Source organism: Colias croceus, chromosome 4, assembly GCF_905220415.1.
Source record: "Colias croceus chromosome 4, ilColCroc2.1".
NCBI lineage: Eukaryota > Metazoa > Arthropoda > Insecta > Lepidoptera > Pieridae > Colias > Colias croceus.
Genome location: NC_059540.1, coordinates 7,480,406 through 7,496,832, shown reverse-complemented (window position 1 = coordinate 7,496,832; position 16,427 = coordinate 7,480,406). Strand labels below are relative to the sequence as shown.

Here is a 16,427-nt window from a genome sequence, read left to right as displayed (position 1 = left end):
CGATTTAAGCGCAGGTACGAATTATGCAAGTTTACCCTACTCTGTACTCTGGGTCTCGTGCTTAAAAAATGTACCTACATACTTAAAAAATTGCATTGATAATATATTTTTTTTTAATATTTCATTGAGATAATATTCAAATGTTTGGATTATTATAAGAGTACTTTGTATCACAGTTGTCAGTTACTACGATGGTACCTACTACCAAACAAAGCTCATTTCAAAAATTCATAGATAGGTATTTCTTATCTTAACTATATTTCTATCGTTTCTTAATTTTATCAGATTCCGTATCTTGAGTATTATATTGCTTTGATAATACATCACAGTTGTACCTAGTTACATCAGTTGTAAATATAAACACAACCATATTATTACAACAATAAATACACATGCATTTATCAAAGTACATTGGTACATAACATGTACATAAGGTTCTCGATCACGTAGAAACCTGATTAGAAGGACAATTATAAATTAATTACCTACGTTACAATTATATAGAATAGGTACATATTATAGGATATCACTAAATAGTAGGTATATTACAACAAAGTCGCTATCAGTCTGTCCTTCCCTATGCTTAGAGCAGAGTATGCTTAGAGCAGAGCTATGTTGCGAAAATGTAATTATAGCGATGCTGTGAAAGTCTCCAACCGTATCCACTGATACTAAGCTTCGTAATGGTACGAGGACGAGGAGGCTGTGCTATGAAGATGCGCCTCCGCAAAGTGCGAGGCACAGGTGCGAGGAAAATGCGCAGCTCGAACTATGTAATCTACGTATGTAATACATCGATAGTAGGCTCTGCTCTGCACTTCTCAGTTCTCGCGACAATCCATAGCACGCATCTATAGTCTATTAGGCATGCATCCATATATAGCAATCATCCTAATCACACACTTTGCACGCATCCTTCCATTTAAAAAAAAATCTAAGTTGAATCCGTTTCCACCCTAAGTTTCCACCAGTGCAGTGCTAAGCTATGCGCATCAATGAATATGATCAGTGGATATCAAACGCATCCATAGCAACGTAGCATAAAACATCTCTGGTTGAAAAGCACCCTAGATCTAAGCCCTAGATCTTTAAAACTACGCAGCGGATTCTGTAGCGGTTTTTTTTTATTTGAGTATAGTTTTAGCCACAGTTTTAACTTTAGTTACAAGTTTGCCACTGCTGCATTTTCCGCTGCTCCTACGATAAATTACAAGAGAGAACTGCCTTTAAATTGGCGAATATCTGGAGAATTGTTATTTAACGCGCGAATATAAGTTATAAAAATTAAAGAAAATAAGAAAGGCCCCATTCTTTCATTTATATTATTTTTAAAATTACTCTGTGGTCCGCTGATTGTATTTGTCACTTTTGAGGTCATCATAATTTGACATTTAAAATGTTGACAGTTTGACACATCATACAATTCCACTTTCAATTCATAGATCACGAATTTATTTTCGAAATTTTATGATATTTAATTGGTTTATGCGAAAATGAATTTGAAATATCAAAATCTAATCTAATGTTAAAATTATAAGTTATATCAAATATCAACGATGAATAACATATATGTTATATATGTTTTATGACTCGCCGCTGGTTTTTTTAATATGTTTCTTGTGACCAAATCAGTGTTATAAACAAAACATTTAATACCATGTCGGAAGTAAAAGGAACAAAGGCTCTTGAATTATGGTGCAAACGTCTGGTGAAAGACTGTCCTGATGTTCAAATAGATAATATGACAACATCCTGGAGAAATGGAATGGCGTTTTGTGCACTTGTGCATCACTTTAGGCCCGATTTAATGTATGTATATTGACTTATTTAGAACGAAATTCTTAATATAAACCTCCAACAATTGATATACATGCTGTACCTATTATTTCCAAAAATTTCAGAGATCTGTCAAAATTAGATCCTGAGAACATTTACGAAAACAATCGTTTGGCATATAGCATTGCCGAAAAGCATTTAGGCATTCCAGCATTATTAGACCCTGAGGATATGGTAGAAAACGATGTGCCAGATAGACTGTCAGTACTAACATATTTGTCTCAGTTCTATCAGCGACTTGGACACACTGGTGAGTGAATGAATTATTACTAATCTTACACGAACCTAATGAAGTAAAGCTTGACAAATGTATGCCTATATGTATTTCACATATGTAACATTGAAGGTACTTAAGAGATTTTAACACATTCATTTGCTTTACAGTAAATACAAAGGTTTCAGAAAGTGAGTCAAAATCATCGCCATCTTCACAATCAACAGTTAGTATATTATCACAAATTTACATATGCATAGAAATGTATCTTGATAGTATGTGCCTGCTTATGTAGCACTTATGTGTTGTCATATTTAATTTTATTCTTTGAACTTCTTTCTACTCTTTTTATTCAATCTTGTAGACACCAATCAAGTTTGGAAAAGTGGCTCTGGACAAATGCGCCGCTTGTGGACTTCCTGTATACTTAGCACAAAGACTTATTGTGTCACAAAAACTGTACCATAGACAATGTTTCCGTTGTTCCAAATGTTCTGGACATTTGAATCCTAAAAACTTTCATGTTATCAATGAAAATGAATTCTCTTGTGATACTTGTAAAAATGAAAAGAATATATCCAAATATCTTAACAATAATGATCAAATGGGAATGCTGGCATTCACTAATGATACATGTAGCTCAAACCAAGAAATCTTAAAGGGTGACATAAAGGTTACAAGAGATAAACAAAGACCCCAGTCAATATTAGGTAAGATTTTCTTAATTTTTCTCTTTCTTTCACGTGCATGTGTTTGTATGTTTTATGTTTGTGTGTGTGTGTGTTGTAACAACATAATATTATTGCAATAAATGAAGATTATAGCTCCTAATCGTAATTGGGACATTACAACTTATTGAATGTTGCATGTGCATAATGTTACAATAATTCTTTATTGCATCAATTATTGCATTTCTGATATGAACAGGTAAAACATTTCAAATAAAGCAGTGACATTCAATAAAAATCATAATGTGATAAATCTAAATAAATGTTTTAATAAAAGAAATTATAGCAGAATATACTTTTAAAATGTGAGTATTACATAAAATTGTTTTATATATTTATGTAACCTATAAGTTACTTATATCAATAATGAATTTGAACCCAATGTAAAACAAAACACATATACATATTATTTAAAACTATTTGTACGGAGTACTTATTACCTCAACTAAATATTATATTAGTCTATTGTGTATTATATCAAGGATTAATATGTTGTTTCAGAAAAAATAAATATGTTCGAGAACATAGATAAAGATATCAGTATTGAAAGTAAATTAGGAAATATTAGTATAAAAGATAATTTATATAATAATAAATATAAGGATATACATAGTGCTAATAATATTAGCAGTTCTAGTACTAAAACAGAGGAACCTGGTGTTATTGAAAGTGCTCATAGTGTAACAGATGGAACTGATGATAAACTAATGAAAAAAGAAAATGAAATATTGCACAGAACAAGTCCTGAGAAAGTTTATAAAAGTAGTATTGATAAACTAAATTTTTTACAAACACAATTAACTGAACAAGAAAATGCACCCCAAGCAAAAGAAAGAGAAATAATTAAGCCGGATATCGAAGATGATTTAACAAAAAGTGTTCCAAAGAATGATATTATTTCCTTAATTGATTTAAAAAGTAACATAACTGATGACAGTAGGTTAGCTCAAAGCACAAATAAAGAATTAGACACAGAATTGATAAAGGATAACTCTCATACGGATTTGGATATATCTACTCAAAAGGAGACAGAAGTAAAAATTAATGTACCTCCAAGAAGAAAAAAAAATAGTGCATTCAATAAAAAAATTGAACATGACAATGAAGAGAAAATAAAGAAAAGCAATAAGGATTATCCTGAAGATTTAAATCCGTTCTCGGATGAAGAGGATGAGGTTAGTAAATATATTGATGAACACTTAGAGTCCTTAATGTTTTTAAGTCATAATATTCCCTGTATACCTGTTGTTTGTCATCTTTTGTACTGAATATATTTTTATTCACTATAATTCCAAAATATACAATTATATTACTACTATAATTCCATTACATGTAATAAAATAACTAGCGCCATCCTAGGCATCGCCATTTTTTTTGTTGGATGAGTGGATCCTGATTTTACCACATTCAAACAAACAAACTTCTCAGATTTATATTATGAGTATAGAAGTAAAGCAGGGGATGTATTTTATTGTGTATTTTGCAGCCTGAGCCTCCATCACAAAGGAGAGTGAGTACCAACCCATTTGGAAGCAGCGATGAAGAAGATGATGCTGTCCCGCCTATAGCTTCTCCACCGAAAATACCTGATGTACAATCATCAACACCCATGTAAGTGTATTTAAATTTAAGCTAATTTATTGCCTGAAAATCTTCATATGAGTATATTTTTTTATTCTATTATTTTAAATAAACAGTTGTATTATGCGAATTTGAAATGTATTGGCGAATTATTTAACTTTATTAAAATTTAACCATTTTTACAGTAAACGGCACATAACAGCATATAACCCATTTTGGTCTGATGGTGAAGAACCTTCTTCCGATGAGGAATATGACAGTATGAGGTCAGTAATATAAAAAGAATGAAAAATTATATATATGAAATAATGATGGAGTTGCAACATTTTTTTATATTGTTTTCATTCTTATCATATACTTAATAGACACTGTTAGTATTATCAAATGACTGTGTAGTTGCAATTAATTTTATAAGCATGCTAATAGCATAACCATATACTGACACATGCTTATGAGTTGTTATACTTAATTAGCATTTATTAAGCAAACACATTATTTGCATAATTAATATGATAAATATTTATTAAATTTATTTATAATATTTTATATTAGTTCCTTTTACTTAATAGGGGCCATCCATAAAGTACGTCACACGTAAAGGGGGGGGGGGGGGGAGGGGGTCGACAAAGTGTGACAAGGGGAGGGAGGGGTCCTATGTTTCGTGACATCACATTTCAAAGTACTTATCGCGTAATTGGAAATATAAATTAAACTAAAAAATATGTCCAACTCTATCTTAAGGGCAATACGGTTTAAATTGTTTGGTTGACAATTTATATTTATTCATTAGTTTATTTTTTGTTATTGCTTCAAATATGATTATAATTTTGATTGTATTATGTAGGTTATCATCATATTTTATAAAATACTGAATAAGCTAGATGCGGCTCTTTCCATTTCCACCAAAGAAGCTATGAAACAATCTCGACTAACAAAACTTTCGATAACAATAATATTCAACCAAATTAACAATGTCATTTTCTACACAAACAGCGAAACTATTAGCATCAGTGGTTAAAAATTAAATAAAAATACAACAATATAATAGTTTATAAATCCGAGAGCAGACTCTCGTATTTTGTAAATAAAGAGTGTTATTGATAAATATTATTTAAGTATTTATTTAAAACTAGCTGTGCTCCGCGGTTTCAACTGCATTGCTCCGTTCCTGTTGGTCTTAGTGTGTTGATATATAGCCTATAGGCTATAGCCTTCCTCGATGAATGGCATATCTAACACCGAAAGAATTTTTCAAATCGGACCAGTAGTTCCTGAGATTAGCGCGTTCAAACAAACGAACTCTTCAGCTTTATAATATTAGTATAGATTAAATTGTATGGATTGTTTGCTATTTCCAGTAGCATGCACAAATCGCCTATCACGGCTAGTACACCGAACCTGCCATCGAGCACGCCGCGCCGCAGGAAGCCGAAAGCACCGCCGCCGCCCGTCATCAGCATTAGTGAACATCATGATATGCCAGCTACGTCTATGGACGATGTAGCCAGTCTATCGTCTATGAGCTCGCATACCTCCACTGCACATTCTGACCAGGTATTGTCTATTAATGTTTTATCGCCAATGACAAAATGCTATTAATGAAGAATGTCAGTGAACATCATGATGTACCCACCACGTCTATGGACGATGTAGCCAGTCTATCCTCTATGAGCTCGCATACCTCCACTGCACATTCTGACCAGGTATTGTCTATTAATGTTTTATCGCCAATGAAAAAATGCTGTTAATGAAGAATGTCAGTGAACATCATGATGTACCCGTCACGTCTATGGATGATGTAGCCAGTCTGTCGTCTATGAGCTCGCATACCTCCACTGCACATTCTGGCTAGGGGGGCAGGTACATGAATGACATAGGTATCAAATGGATTATGGTAAATGGTTAATGCATAATTTCGTTAGATACACGATTCACTTTTGTAATACTATTTGTGCTTGTCAAATGAATGAGGTAATTCTTTCGTTACAAAAAAAATTATGGATATATTAAAAATTTAAAAATATTTAAGATGCTAAAATTCTGCAATTCAGGGCCTGTACTGTAAAGTAACTGACTAAGTACTAGACTAAGAACTATGTTTCACTGCCTTAACTGATGCCTACTTAAAAAAAAACATACTATCCTTTTGATATCATTAGACGTCGAATTTTCTTGTTACAGAAATCGTTTGGCAAATTAACTCCGAATTCAAAGAAAAAGCGTCCCGCGCCCACACCACTAGACAGCTTGTCAACTGTGTCGGGCTGCGGGGGCTCGCTCGAACGAGGCGTAGATACTTCGGGCACACGAAGCAATTTGTCTGACAGTATGATTATATAGCTAATACTAAAAAAAAAGAAATAAAAAGAACGTGTGTGCTGAGCACATGTGTCAGAAGTGAAACTTCTTTGGTTAAATCTTGACAAAGATACTAAAATCGTCGCCTGACGCCATGACATGTCGGCATTGTCATGACGCGACTTTTAGATTTTACCCTCAACGCGCCTAAAGAAGTCTCACTTCAAAAATAGTCTGCTTGGCATTATAGCCAACACATCAGTGTTAACTGGGTAAAAAGTGTCCAACCTGCTGCCATTTTTTTCCTGCTCATAGTCCATGCCCGTAATAACATAAAATTTATGTTTAAGATTTTTATATTTCAAGAAATAAATACAAATTAGTGGGTAGTTTCACATCAATATTTATCGATTTAATCTTCTCTCAGGTGGTCGTAAAACGAAAGGGCCAGCACCCGGATTGCCTTTACCGGAAAGACGTGAAGTTAAAATGCAAATGTCACCTGAAGAACTGCAAGTGCAACTAGACTTACTTGAGACACAACAACTCGGTCTAGAGAGGCAGGGTGTCCTCATCGAGCAGATGATTCGCGACAAGTGTGAGGGTAAATTGAGTGACTGCACATTTATTCACTATACAGGGTGTCCCACTATTGGTATACTAAGCGCGAAGGGACTTGTAGTTTTGCATACACTGATCACGAAAAAAATACTTAAAAAACAAAATTACGTCAAAAATTTTTTGCAAAATTTTTCCTCAAAATCTATGTTTTCTTCTCTAGCTTCGCGCAGCCGGCATATACCGCTTCTCTAATGTGAGCATTTTGTCTATGATTGTTATGGGTGTACACAAAGAGTTTTAAGAATTCATCTACATATTTGAAAAAAAAATGCGTCTGGAATTTTATAAGTATTTTTTACGAACTCAGCGTACCTATGCAAAACTATAACCTCCTTTGAGCTTAGTATACCGACAGTGGGACACCCTGTATTTTAAGAAACTTTCCAGCACGTGCACAATGTTTTAAGGACGCTATAACGTATTTTTACAAAAACACGCTGTTTTTCGGTACCATTTTAACTTAAAGCAATTACACGTGAGAACATAGTAATATCTTAATTTAAAGATAATATTTTCAGATCTACGTTCATCTTATAAAAATTGTACGACGTCATACAAAATTGTCGCTGAAATACGTTTTTTCCATCACAATAAACGCATAAAATGCAAAAAAATGGGGTCTAAACCGGTACCATTTTAGGAAAATTAAGAGCCTAATCTATCTTCTTAACTATATCTTATTGAGGGATATATAGTCCTTTATATATGGTGTAATTTTTATGAATCTAAATCAAAATTTTATTTCAATAATGAGCTAAATTAAAAATACTTGTCGATTTCTTCATACATTTTGTTCTCGCGGTTCGTCAGACCGCGCTCAGAAGCGCTCTTGGAAGGACGGGTGTATCGCTCCTCGTGCCAAAAATAAAAACGAAATAAAAAAGATTATTGTGCGTGCACTGTCTTTTTCGTGATTTGAAATATTTGATACTTTTTATGAGTAAACTGTATAAGTTTCATATTCCAATTATTTGTAATTTAAAATTATGTTTTTAAAATTACCTTGCCTGAGATCCTCTTTTTTATGGGTTGTTGAATAGATTGGTGGGGTAAAACAATTCAAGATGGCGTCGATGAAAATTTGGCTTTTTTTCGTGATGGGTGTCATTTTCATAGTTTTTGGGGTAGCTATTACCGAATATGAGGTCAAAACTGAAATCCAAGATGGCGCCGACGAAAATTTTACATCTTTTCGTCATGGGTGTCATTTTCATGGTTTTTGGGGTAGCTATTAACGAATATGAGGTCAAAACTATAATCCAAGATGGCGCCGACAAAAATTTTACAACTTTTCGTCATGGGTGTCATTTTCATGGTTTTTGGGGTAGCTATTAACCAATATGAGGTCAAAACTGAAATCCAAGATGGCGCCGACGAAAATTTTACATCTTTTCGTCATGGGTGTCATTTTCATGGTTTTTGGGGTAGCTATTAACGAATATGAGGTCAAAACTATAATCCAAGATGGCGCCGACAAAAATTTTACATCTTTTCGTCATGGGTGTCATTTTCATGGTTTTTGGGGTAGCTATTAACCAATATGAGGTCAAAACTGAAATCCAAGATGGCGCCGACGAAAATTTTACATCTTTTCGTCATGGGTGTCATTTTCATGGTTTTTGGGGTAGCTATTATCGAATATGAGGTCAAAACTATAATCCAAGATGGCGCCGACGAAAAATTTGACATCTTTTCATCATGGGTGTCATTTTCATGGTTTTTGGGATAGCTATTAACGAATATGAGGTCAAAACTATAATCCAAGATGGCGCTGACGAAAATTTTACATTTTTCGTGATGGGTGTCATTTTCATGGTTTTTGGGGTAGCTATTAACGAATATGACGTCAAAACTAAAATCCAAGATGGTCGTCGAATTTCAAGATCGCGTCATGGTAATACTGTCGCGTTATGGAGCAAGGCGGCGATTTTGGTATCTATGAATCTCGCCAAAGAAGTTTCACTCCTGACACGTTTTCTCGGCACACACGTTCTTTTTTATTTTATTCTCTTCGTTTAAATGTTTTAGATAAACTTTATTTTAAATAAAGTTTAGCGAATATATTTAAAGAATATATTTAAAGTTACTAATATCTGTCAGAATATTAACATGATTGCCACAGAGTTGCGTTTTATATTAAATTTCTAAATATGCATTTCAATGTTCTTTAAAATTGTTTTTTTTAAGACTTTCTACAAAACTGTGGTTGTTAACGTTTTTGTTATTTTATTTAAGTTTACTTTAAAGGAGTAAGAAAAATATACCTAATTATCGACGGTTACATTGGGGATTTGGTAATAGCTGTCTCAAAAACCTTGAAAATGACACCCATGCCGAAAAGATGTAAAGTTTCGTCGACACCATCTTGGATTTTAGTTTTGACCTCATATTGGTTAATAGATACCCCAAAAACCATGAAAATGACACCCATGACGAAAATATGTAAAATTTTCGTCGGCGCCATCTTGGATTTTAGTTTTGACCTCATATTCGTTAATAGCTACCCCAATAACCATGAAAATGACACCCGTGACGAAATGATGTAAAATTTTCGTCGGCGCCATCTTCGATTTTAGTTTTGACCTCATATTGGTTAATAGCTACCCCAAAAACCATGAAAATGACACCCATGTCGAAAAGATGTAAAATTTTCGTCGGCGCCATCTTGGATTTTAGTTTTGACCTCATATTCGTTAATAGCTACCCCAATAACCATGAAAATGACACCCATGAAGAAAATATATAAAATTTTTGTCGGCGCCATCTTGGATTTTAGTTTTGACCTCATATTGGTTAATAGCTACCCCAAAAACCATGAAAATGACACCCGTGACGAAATGATGTCAAATTGTCGTCGGCGCCATTTTGGATTTTAGATTTGACCTCATATTGATTAATACTTATTTAATAGCTACTCCAACTCCTTGAAAATGACACCCATGACGAAAAGATTTCAAATTTTCGTCGGTGCCATCTTGGATTTTAGTTTTGACCTCATATTGGTTAATAGCTACCCCAAAAACCACCCACATTTGCAAATGTGTTTGCTACTTAGGAAAAGTTCATATTTAAAGATATAGGTAATTTGAATGTGTGGTAACGAATTTAATTTATTTCATTCCGACTGTTTCTCGGAATAACATACATTTACTAAGAATTGCTTACAATGCCGGGTTTAATATATTGCCGGTAACATATTATAATATTATGTATGATAATAATTCTTAAAAAAGTATTTTATACATTTCTTAAAAAGCTTCGATATTGTATACAATAATACAATTCATATTCAAATTGTTGTAAAATAGTCACACTTTTTTAAGTTGGTTGAATACACTAAAATACTTATAAGGATCGTACCTACTAATAATAGTAACAAAATGAATTTTTAAAGTTCCCAGTAATCTTCTGGAATCAATTTCAATAAAAATATAAAAAAAAAATAATATCAAGTATGAAGATGGTCTATAAAATGGAATGCGCTATGTTTACGTGAGCGCGATGTTCCCGCGAACCACGTGGCGACGTTAGATACCTAAATTTGAGTAACGCAGATTTGTGACAGCGTCCTTAATATAGTATCTTCGAGGTCTGTGGACGGTGGTGGCTAAATACGCTACTTCTTCTGTATATATTGTAAATAATTAAATATGGTGTATTTATTGAAATAGCATACATTCGCGTAAAATATTCGTATATATTTTCTATTTTATCAACCAACTTCGAAATAAAGGAGTAGGTTATCAATTCGACCGGTATATTTTATTTTATACTAGCTGCGCTTCGCGGTTTCACCCGCGTGGCTATCCGCTCCTGTTAGTCTTAGCGTAATGATATATAACCTATAGCCTTCCTCGATAAATGGGGTATCTAACACCGAAAGAATTTTTCAAATCGGACCAGTAGTTCCTGAGATTAGCGCGTTTAAATAAACAAACAAACTCTTCAGCTTTATAATATTAAGTATAGGTATTTTTAATTATTGTGATTATGTTGTTATAGGTGATGAAGCATCAATGGCACCCCAGGAGGAGATCGAAGACTTAGTTATTCAGCTCTGTGAACTAGTCAATGAAAAGAATGATTTGTTTAGAAAACAAACTGAACTAATGTATATGTAAGTTCATTTCAATTCTTCATTAAAATATAACTATTTTTAAGTTGTATCATTTTATGCTATCAAAAATTGATTGTTTATAATATTATTTAAATAATATCCTAAATTTGTACATATTTAGGATATTATTTGACTTAGTTTGCATTGAATTTACAAATAATATTTTACAGTCGCAGACAACAGCGTCTGGAACAAGAGCAGGCAGATATTGAACATGAAATTAGAGTCATCCAATCTCGTCCAGCCGTTAATCGTATAGATGCTGACAAAGTAAGAATATTTATGTTTCTATTCTAACTAATTTATAAAAAAAATAGATTAAGGTTTGTTTACAGATAAGTGTAGAGTGAAACTTTAAAACAACTAGTAAGTTTAGCATATAAAAGTGGACTGCTGTATTTGTGAGACTTACATATGCATTTGTTGATAATTTATTCAAATCACATAAAAACTGACATATATATATTATTGTATTTATTTTAAAATTAATTTAGGTTAGTCGTAAATCGAAGTTAGCAATACCACTAGTTATTTTTACTAAATATTGTCATATTTAGGCTCGAGAGGAACATTTGGTGTGCCGTTTAGTAGAAATAGTTCGCATGCGAGATGAATTGGTACAACAAATTGATGCGGAGAGAAGACGCGAGAGGCAAGAGGACCTGGCCATCGCTGCTTCCATCGCTAGTAAGAGAGGTATACCATACAAATCTATAACTTTACTTTAAATAAGTCATTATAAAATTGTAATTTGTCGAAAAATTGTGATCCGTAACATACTGCTTAGTACTCATGCTAAATTAGTCGCACTATACATTATTTTTATTATGAGCTTTATTTTTCGGTTTTTATCTATCGATCTGCAACGGTTAGATATGAAATAGGTACCTATTAGAAACATTGAGATAATATAACTTCGTATGGAGGAGACACCACGAACAAAATCGTTTTAAAGTAAGTCGTAAAGTTTTAAAAATTATTATCTAGTTATGTAGTTACTACTTACCTTTGCACTTTTCCGTATTATTTGTGCAATATCGTAACACACACGAAGGCATATTTGATGCGTTTCACTATAACAAATAAAAAATGAGCGTGCAGTTACGCCATAAGGCCTTATGTTGAGCGGAACATAAGTGATGTAGGCGGTGTCGTCTCCATATGTATATCTCAATGATTAGAAATGGTAGATTAGGTTCGGTTTTGTTTACTTAAAATCTAGGAGCCCTTCAAGGTTACAAGAAAATTTACTATTTTAATACAACATCACTTGTAGAAAACAGTTGATAATTAATAGAACATTATTATATTTCAGCTCAGAGAAACAGCGACTCTAACAGCTCATCAATTAAATCGACAGAGGTCGTTACGCCCGTGAAGAAAAATAAAGTCAAGGATAAAGTTAAGAAACAATTAAAAAAAGCTAAACATACGTTAATCTCCAAGAAAAAAGATGAAGAAAAGAAAGATAAAACGACATGAGATAATTTGGAACTTGTTTTAATTTGTAAAATGATTTTAATTGACTTTAATTTTTTTTATTTGTGATTTTTCGAAAGACCTTAACGTACTTTAATAACACAGACTGAAGATTTAACATTCCAATATTTTTTACTGAAATGAATTATATTTAAAATTGTGTATAATATCTACAAAATGAAACACATATCTCACAAATATCATTAAAATTAATAAATCATTTTATCTCATGCTAGATTCAATATGGATGCTTATAGAATCTCCAAATCGTTAAACAGATCAAAGTATGGTGTATGTTTTTATTATATTCAATGCTCCAAAAAATATGTTGAACAAAAACGTAATTTAGACAAAAATCTTTTTCTCATCTTCTTATTACCTTATTACACATTTTTTTTTCTGTTATTTTCTAAGTTTATTTTTTCCAATATACCTAAGTAAGTACTATAATGATGAAAAATACTATAAAATTAATTCTTAACATACTTCAGCTATGAATATAATGCAAGGTTTATATTATAAACTAACAAATAACAAGTATTAACAGTAGCATTATAAGTACTTTTTTTTATAAGGGTGTGTTCAAATGCTTTCAAATCACATTTCAAATTAACCTCCAAATAGCTAAATATAAACAAAGTAATACTCATAACTACACCTTGTTAAGTTTCAGACGACTGAATGAATTTAAAACATTTAAAAAATGATATTATTAAAAACTAACTACTTAACATAAGCGCACATAAAATATATTATATAAAAAGCACAAAAACAAATATTTATACAATAAAGAGTTCTATTATTTATGTTTAGTTTTTCATTTATAAGATGATTTTAAAATTGACTACCTACCACTATCCCTACTACTAAAGACCTTTCAAATCTTTATATGAAATTGGCTTATTGGTTTTTTATTTAAAAACTAGCTGCTTCTTTCACCCGCGCGCGTGATCGAGTTTTTCCTTCACCCTCATGTTCCTCAGTGGTAATATCGGTATAATAAATAGCCTAAATTACTCCTTTTAACAACAGTTATCTGTCAGTAGAAATCCGGTAAAAATCGGTCCAGCCGTTCCTGGGATTAGCCGGAACAAATAGACAGACAAAAATTGTAAAAATGACTATTTTATTATATGTACAGTGTTGTTGGATGGTATGTACATCCATATGCATTTAGTAAAATCTGTTTATTTTAATATTAACCCATTGACCACCGAGCGGCCCAATGAGACCGCGACACTAGATTTTCGATTGTGTCTGTGATTCCGGGGGCTGATGGGTTAAAAACAGACACTCCAATTCAATTATTGGTATAGATTAAAGAATACAGATAATCAGAATGATATTTGAGAACAGAGTAAGTTACTCAGATGTAAGTTTTTGTAACCAAGTTTTTTTCTTTCATACATGTAACAGAATGTTAAAAAAATGTTGTGTGGTTTTATGAAACCACGGTAAAAGTGAAACTTTTTTTCACACTATAGACATTTAACTAAAAATTATCGTATTTGTACGATAATTATCGTACGTTTCGTGCGTCACGCGACATGCGCTACACAGACCAAAAAGTTTGAGACGATGTAATAAAAGTTTCACTTTAAAAATTGTTTATAATTTGGTTATACAGATTTGCAAGAATGAAACAAGAAGTCATTAATAAAAAATATTATTTATTTATTAGTCTGCATAATTATTGTCTATTTCAATTCTTAAATTTGTTTTAGTTTTACCAAGTCTTTCTCTTAGGTCATCTCTCGGGTCAGATTTTTTATGCTTTCTTGTCTTTAAAATTTGTCTCAAATCTGTTTTATCATTTGATAACCCGGGGTTGGCTTCTAACCTTGACCAGACACTTGAAGTCTTTGTATTTCGAACATTAACTTTTTGTACTCTACTCATTGTATTGTAATCAGAATCATCTGAACAGCTATCACTGAAAGACCTGTCATCTTGTGGAACAACTTTAACACCAAGACGAGATTGTATATTTTTACTAGAATGTACACTTTCATGTTTCTTGAACTTCTCTGATATCAATTTTGATGAAGATCTATTTGGCATTGGGGCACTTTGAGAGTTTATAACTTCAATTGATAATGGAGCATACTCATCTTTGTCACTTAAACTATTTGATTCAACCTTGATACGACTTTTCCTTTTACTTTCTTCATCATCAGCCCTCATTCTCATTCTGGGCACTTTCGATTTTTTATTCCATTCAGAATCAGAGTCGCTGGATTCTTCCGCATTTTGTATTTTCTGAGACCTTTTACCCAATCGCATTGCAAGATTCTTGTTTCTTGGTTTAATAAATTTTCTAGGCTTAACTTCAACTTCTTCATCGTCACTTCTGCCATGAAATTCAGGCAACTTACGTTGAAATATTTCTTGGTGATCATAAACTCCCCAAGATTTACAAAGCTCACCCCAGGGATTCTTTTCATTAGAATCTACATTTGTAGACTCCCTTATTTTTTTCCCAATTTTTTTATCACCGTTTGTAGCAAATCTCATCAAAATAACATCTTTCTTAGGATGAGGCATGCCTTCTCGCCAATGATATGACGACCTCTCTGATAATACATTTTTTAAATCCTCATCAGTGATTTCACGTGAATGAACAAGTAAAGCTAATGCTGCTGCAATATGGTCCTGACACACTATATTACCTGTAATAAATCAGTCATTATTTAGAATTTGTTTGTATTATCAATTAAAATATTAACTAGGTACACATAAATACTAAATAACCTCTGATTTCTGTACAACAATAAGTTATAAAAATACTTATCAAAACCAACTACCTGTTTAAAATGCACTTTTACAAAATAAATGAAATATAAAAATCAATCCTCAACTTACATGATGTTTCGTCAATCCACTCTAATGATACTGGTTTATAATCTTCCAGATACTCGAACACATCTTTCGTTGTTAATCCATCAATACCAGTTAGGTGCAATGCATCCAGTCTAAAATGTCTTTCATTTCCTTCAATACCAACATTAGCGTAGAGATCATCAATTTGTTTTTGGGTAACGACCCGATTCCCACTTAAATTCAGTCCAAAGCGCTGAGCCCTCTCCTCAAGTTTTAATGCGTCGACTTTATTTAAATGTTTTACAATTGGTCCAGTTTTGTCTGCCTTATAAAGCTAAAAAACAAATCGATTAGACTGAAGCATTATATAATAAGCATAATAAGTACTCACAAATCTCACCAAAGTACTTCCATCGACAGGAAGAGTTTTAATATCTTCCTTCGCTACATCTACGTCCATTTCATTTTCATCACTCATTTCCCCATCTTCTCTGTCATTATCCATTATAACTTTGGTATAATAAAAATTCGAATATCAGAAGTATAATAAAAAAATGTTAATTCATTAGTTAAATATCAATTCATACGATTAAACATGAAAAAAAATATTTACAACTTTGTAAACTTAAACATCTGTGTTAAACATGGTCGTGCAAATTGCAAAGAATTGCAATGACATGACATCTTCACAGATTATTATATGACAAATGCAATGACAAAATAACAAGCTTCA

The 16,427-nt window shown here is 32.4% G+C and overlaps 2 protein-coding genes across 4 annotated transcripts; one reads left to right on the top strand and one right to left on the bottom strand.

The window, feature by feature from the left end:
* The first annotated feature begins 1,395 nt into the window (after window positions 1-1,395).
* Window positions 1,396-13,240, top strand: LOC123691506 (MICAL-like protein 1). Of its 3 annotated transcripts, none has more exons than XM_045635931.1 (14): window positions 1,396-1,809; window positions 1,902-2,086; window positions 2,221-2,276; window positions 2,415-2,760; window positions 3,280-3,953; window positions 4,265-4,389; window positions 4,545-4,625; window positions 5,721-5,913; window positions 6,541-6,685; window positions 7,085-7,261; window positions 11,281-11,395; window positions 11,566-11,665; window positions 11,953-12,091; window positions 12,711-13,240. In XM_045635931.1, exons 1-14 carry the CDS (start codon window positions 1,658-1,660, stop codon window positions 12,875-12,877), a joined length of 2,655 nt encoding a protein of 884 aa, XP_045491887.1. In that variant the 5' UTR covers window positions 1,396-1,657; the 3' UTR covers window positions 12,878-13,240. The 3 variants fall into 3 exon arrangements, with proteins under 3 accessions (XP_045491887.1, XP_045491888.1, XP_045491886.1); XM_045635932.1 differs by having other exon boundaries at window positions 5,718-5,913; window positions 7,085-7,255; XM_045635930.1 differs by having other exon boundaries at window positions 1,397-1,809; window positions 5,718-5,913.
* Window positions 13,241-14,524: 1,284 nt separating this feature from the next.
* LOC123691505 (nuclear cap-binding protein subunit 3-like) lies at window positions 14,525-16,363 on the bottom strand. The gene is made up of 3 exons (XM_045635928.1): window positions 16,095-16,363; window positions 15,737-16,028; window positions 14,525-15,543 (listed from the first exon to the last, which is right to left on the bottom strand). Exons 1-3 carry the CDS (start codon window positions 16,197-16,199, stop codon window positions 14,552-14,554), a joined length of 1,389 nt encoding a protein of 462 aa, XP_045491884.1. The 5' UTR covers window positions 16,200-16,363; the 3' UTR covers window positions 14,525-14,551.
* Window positions 16,364-16,427: the final 64 nt, after the last annotated feature.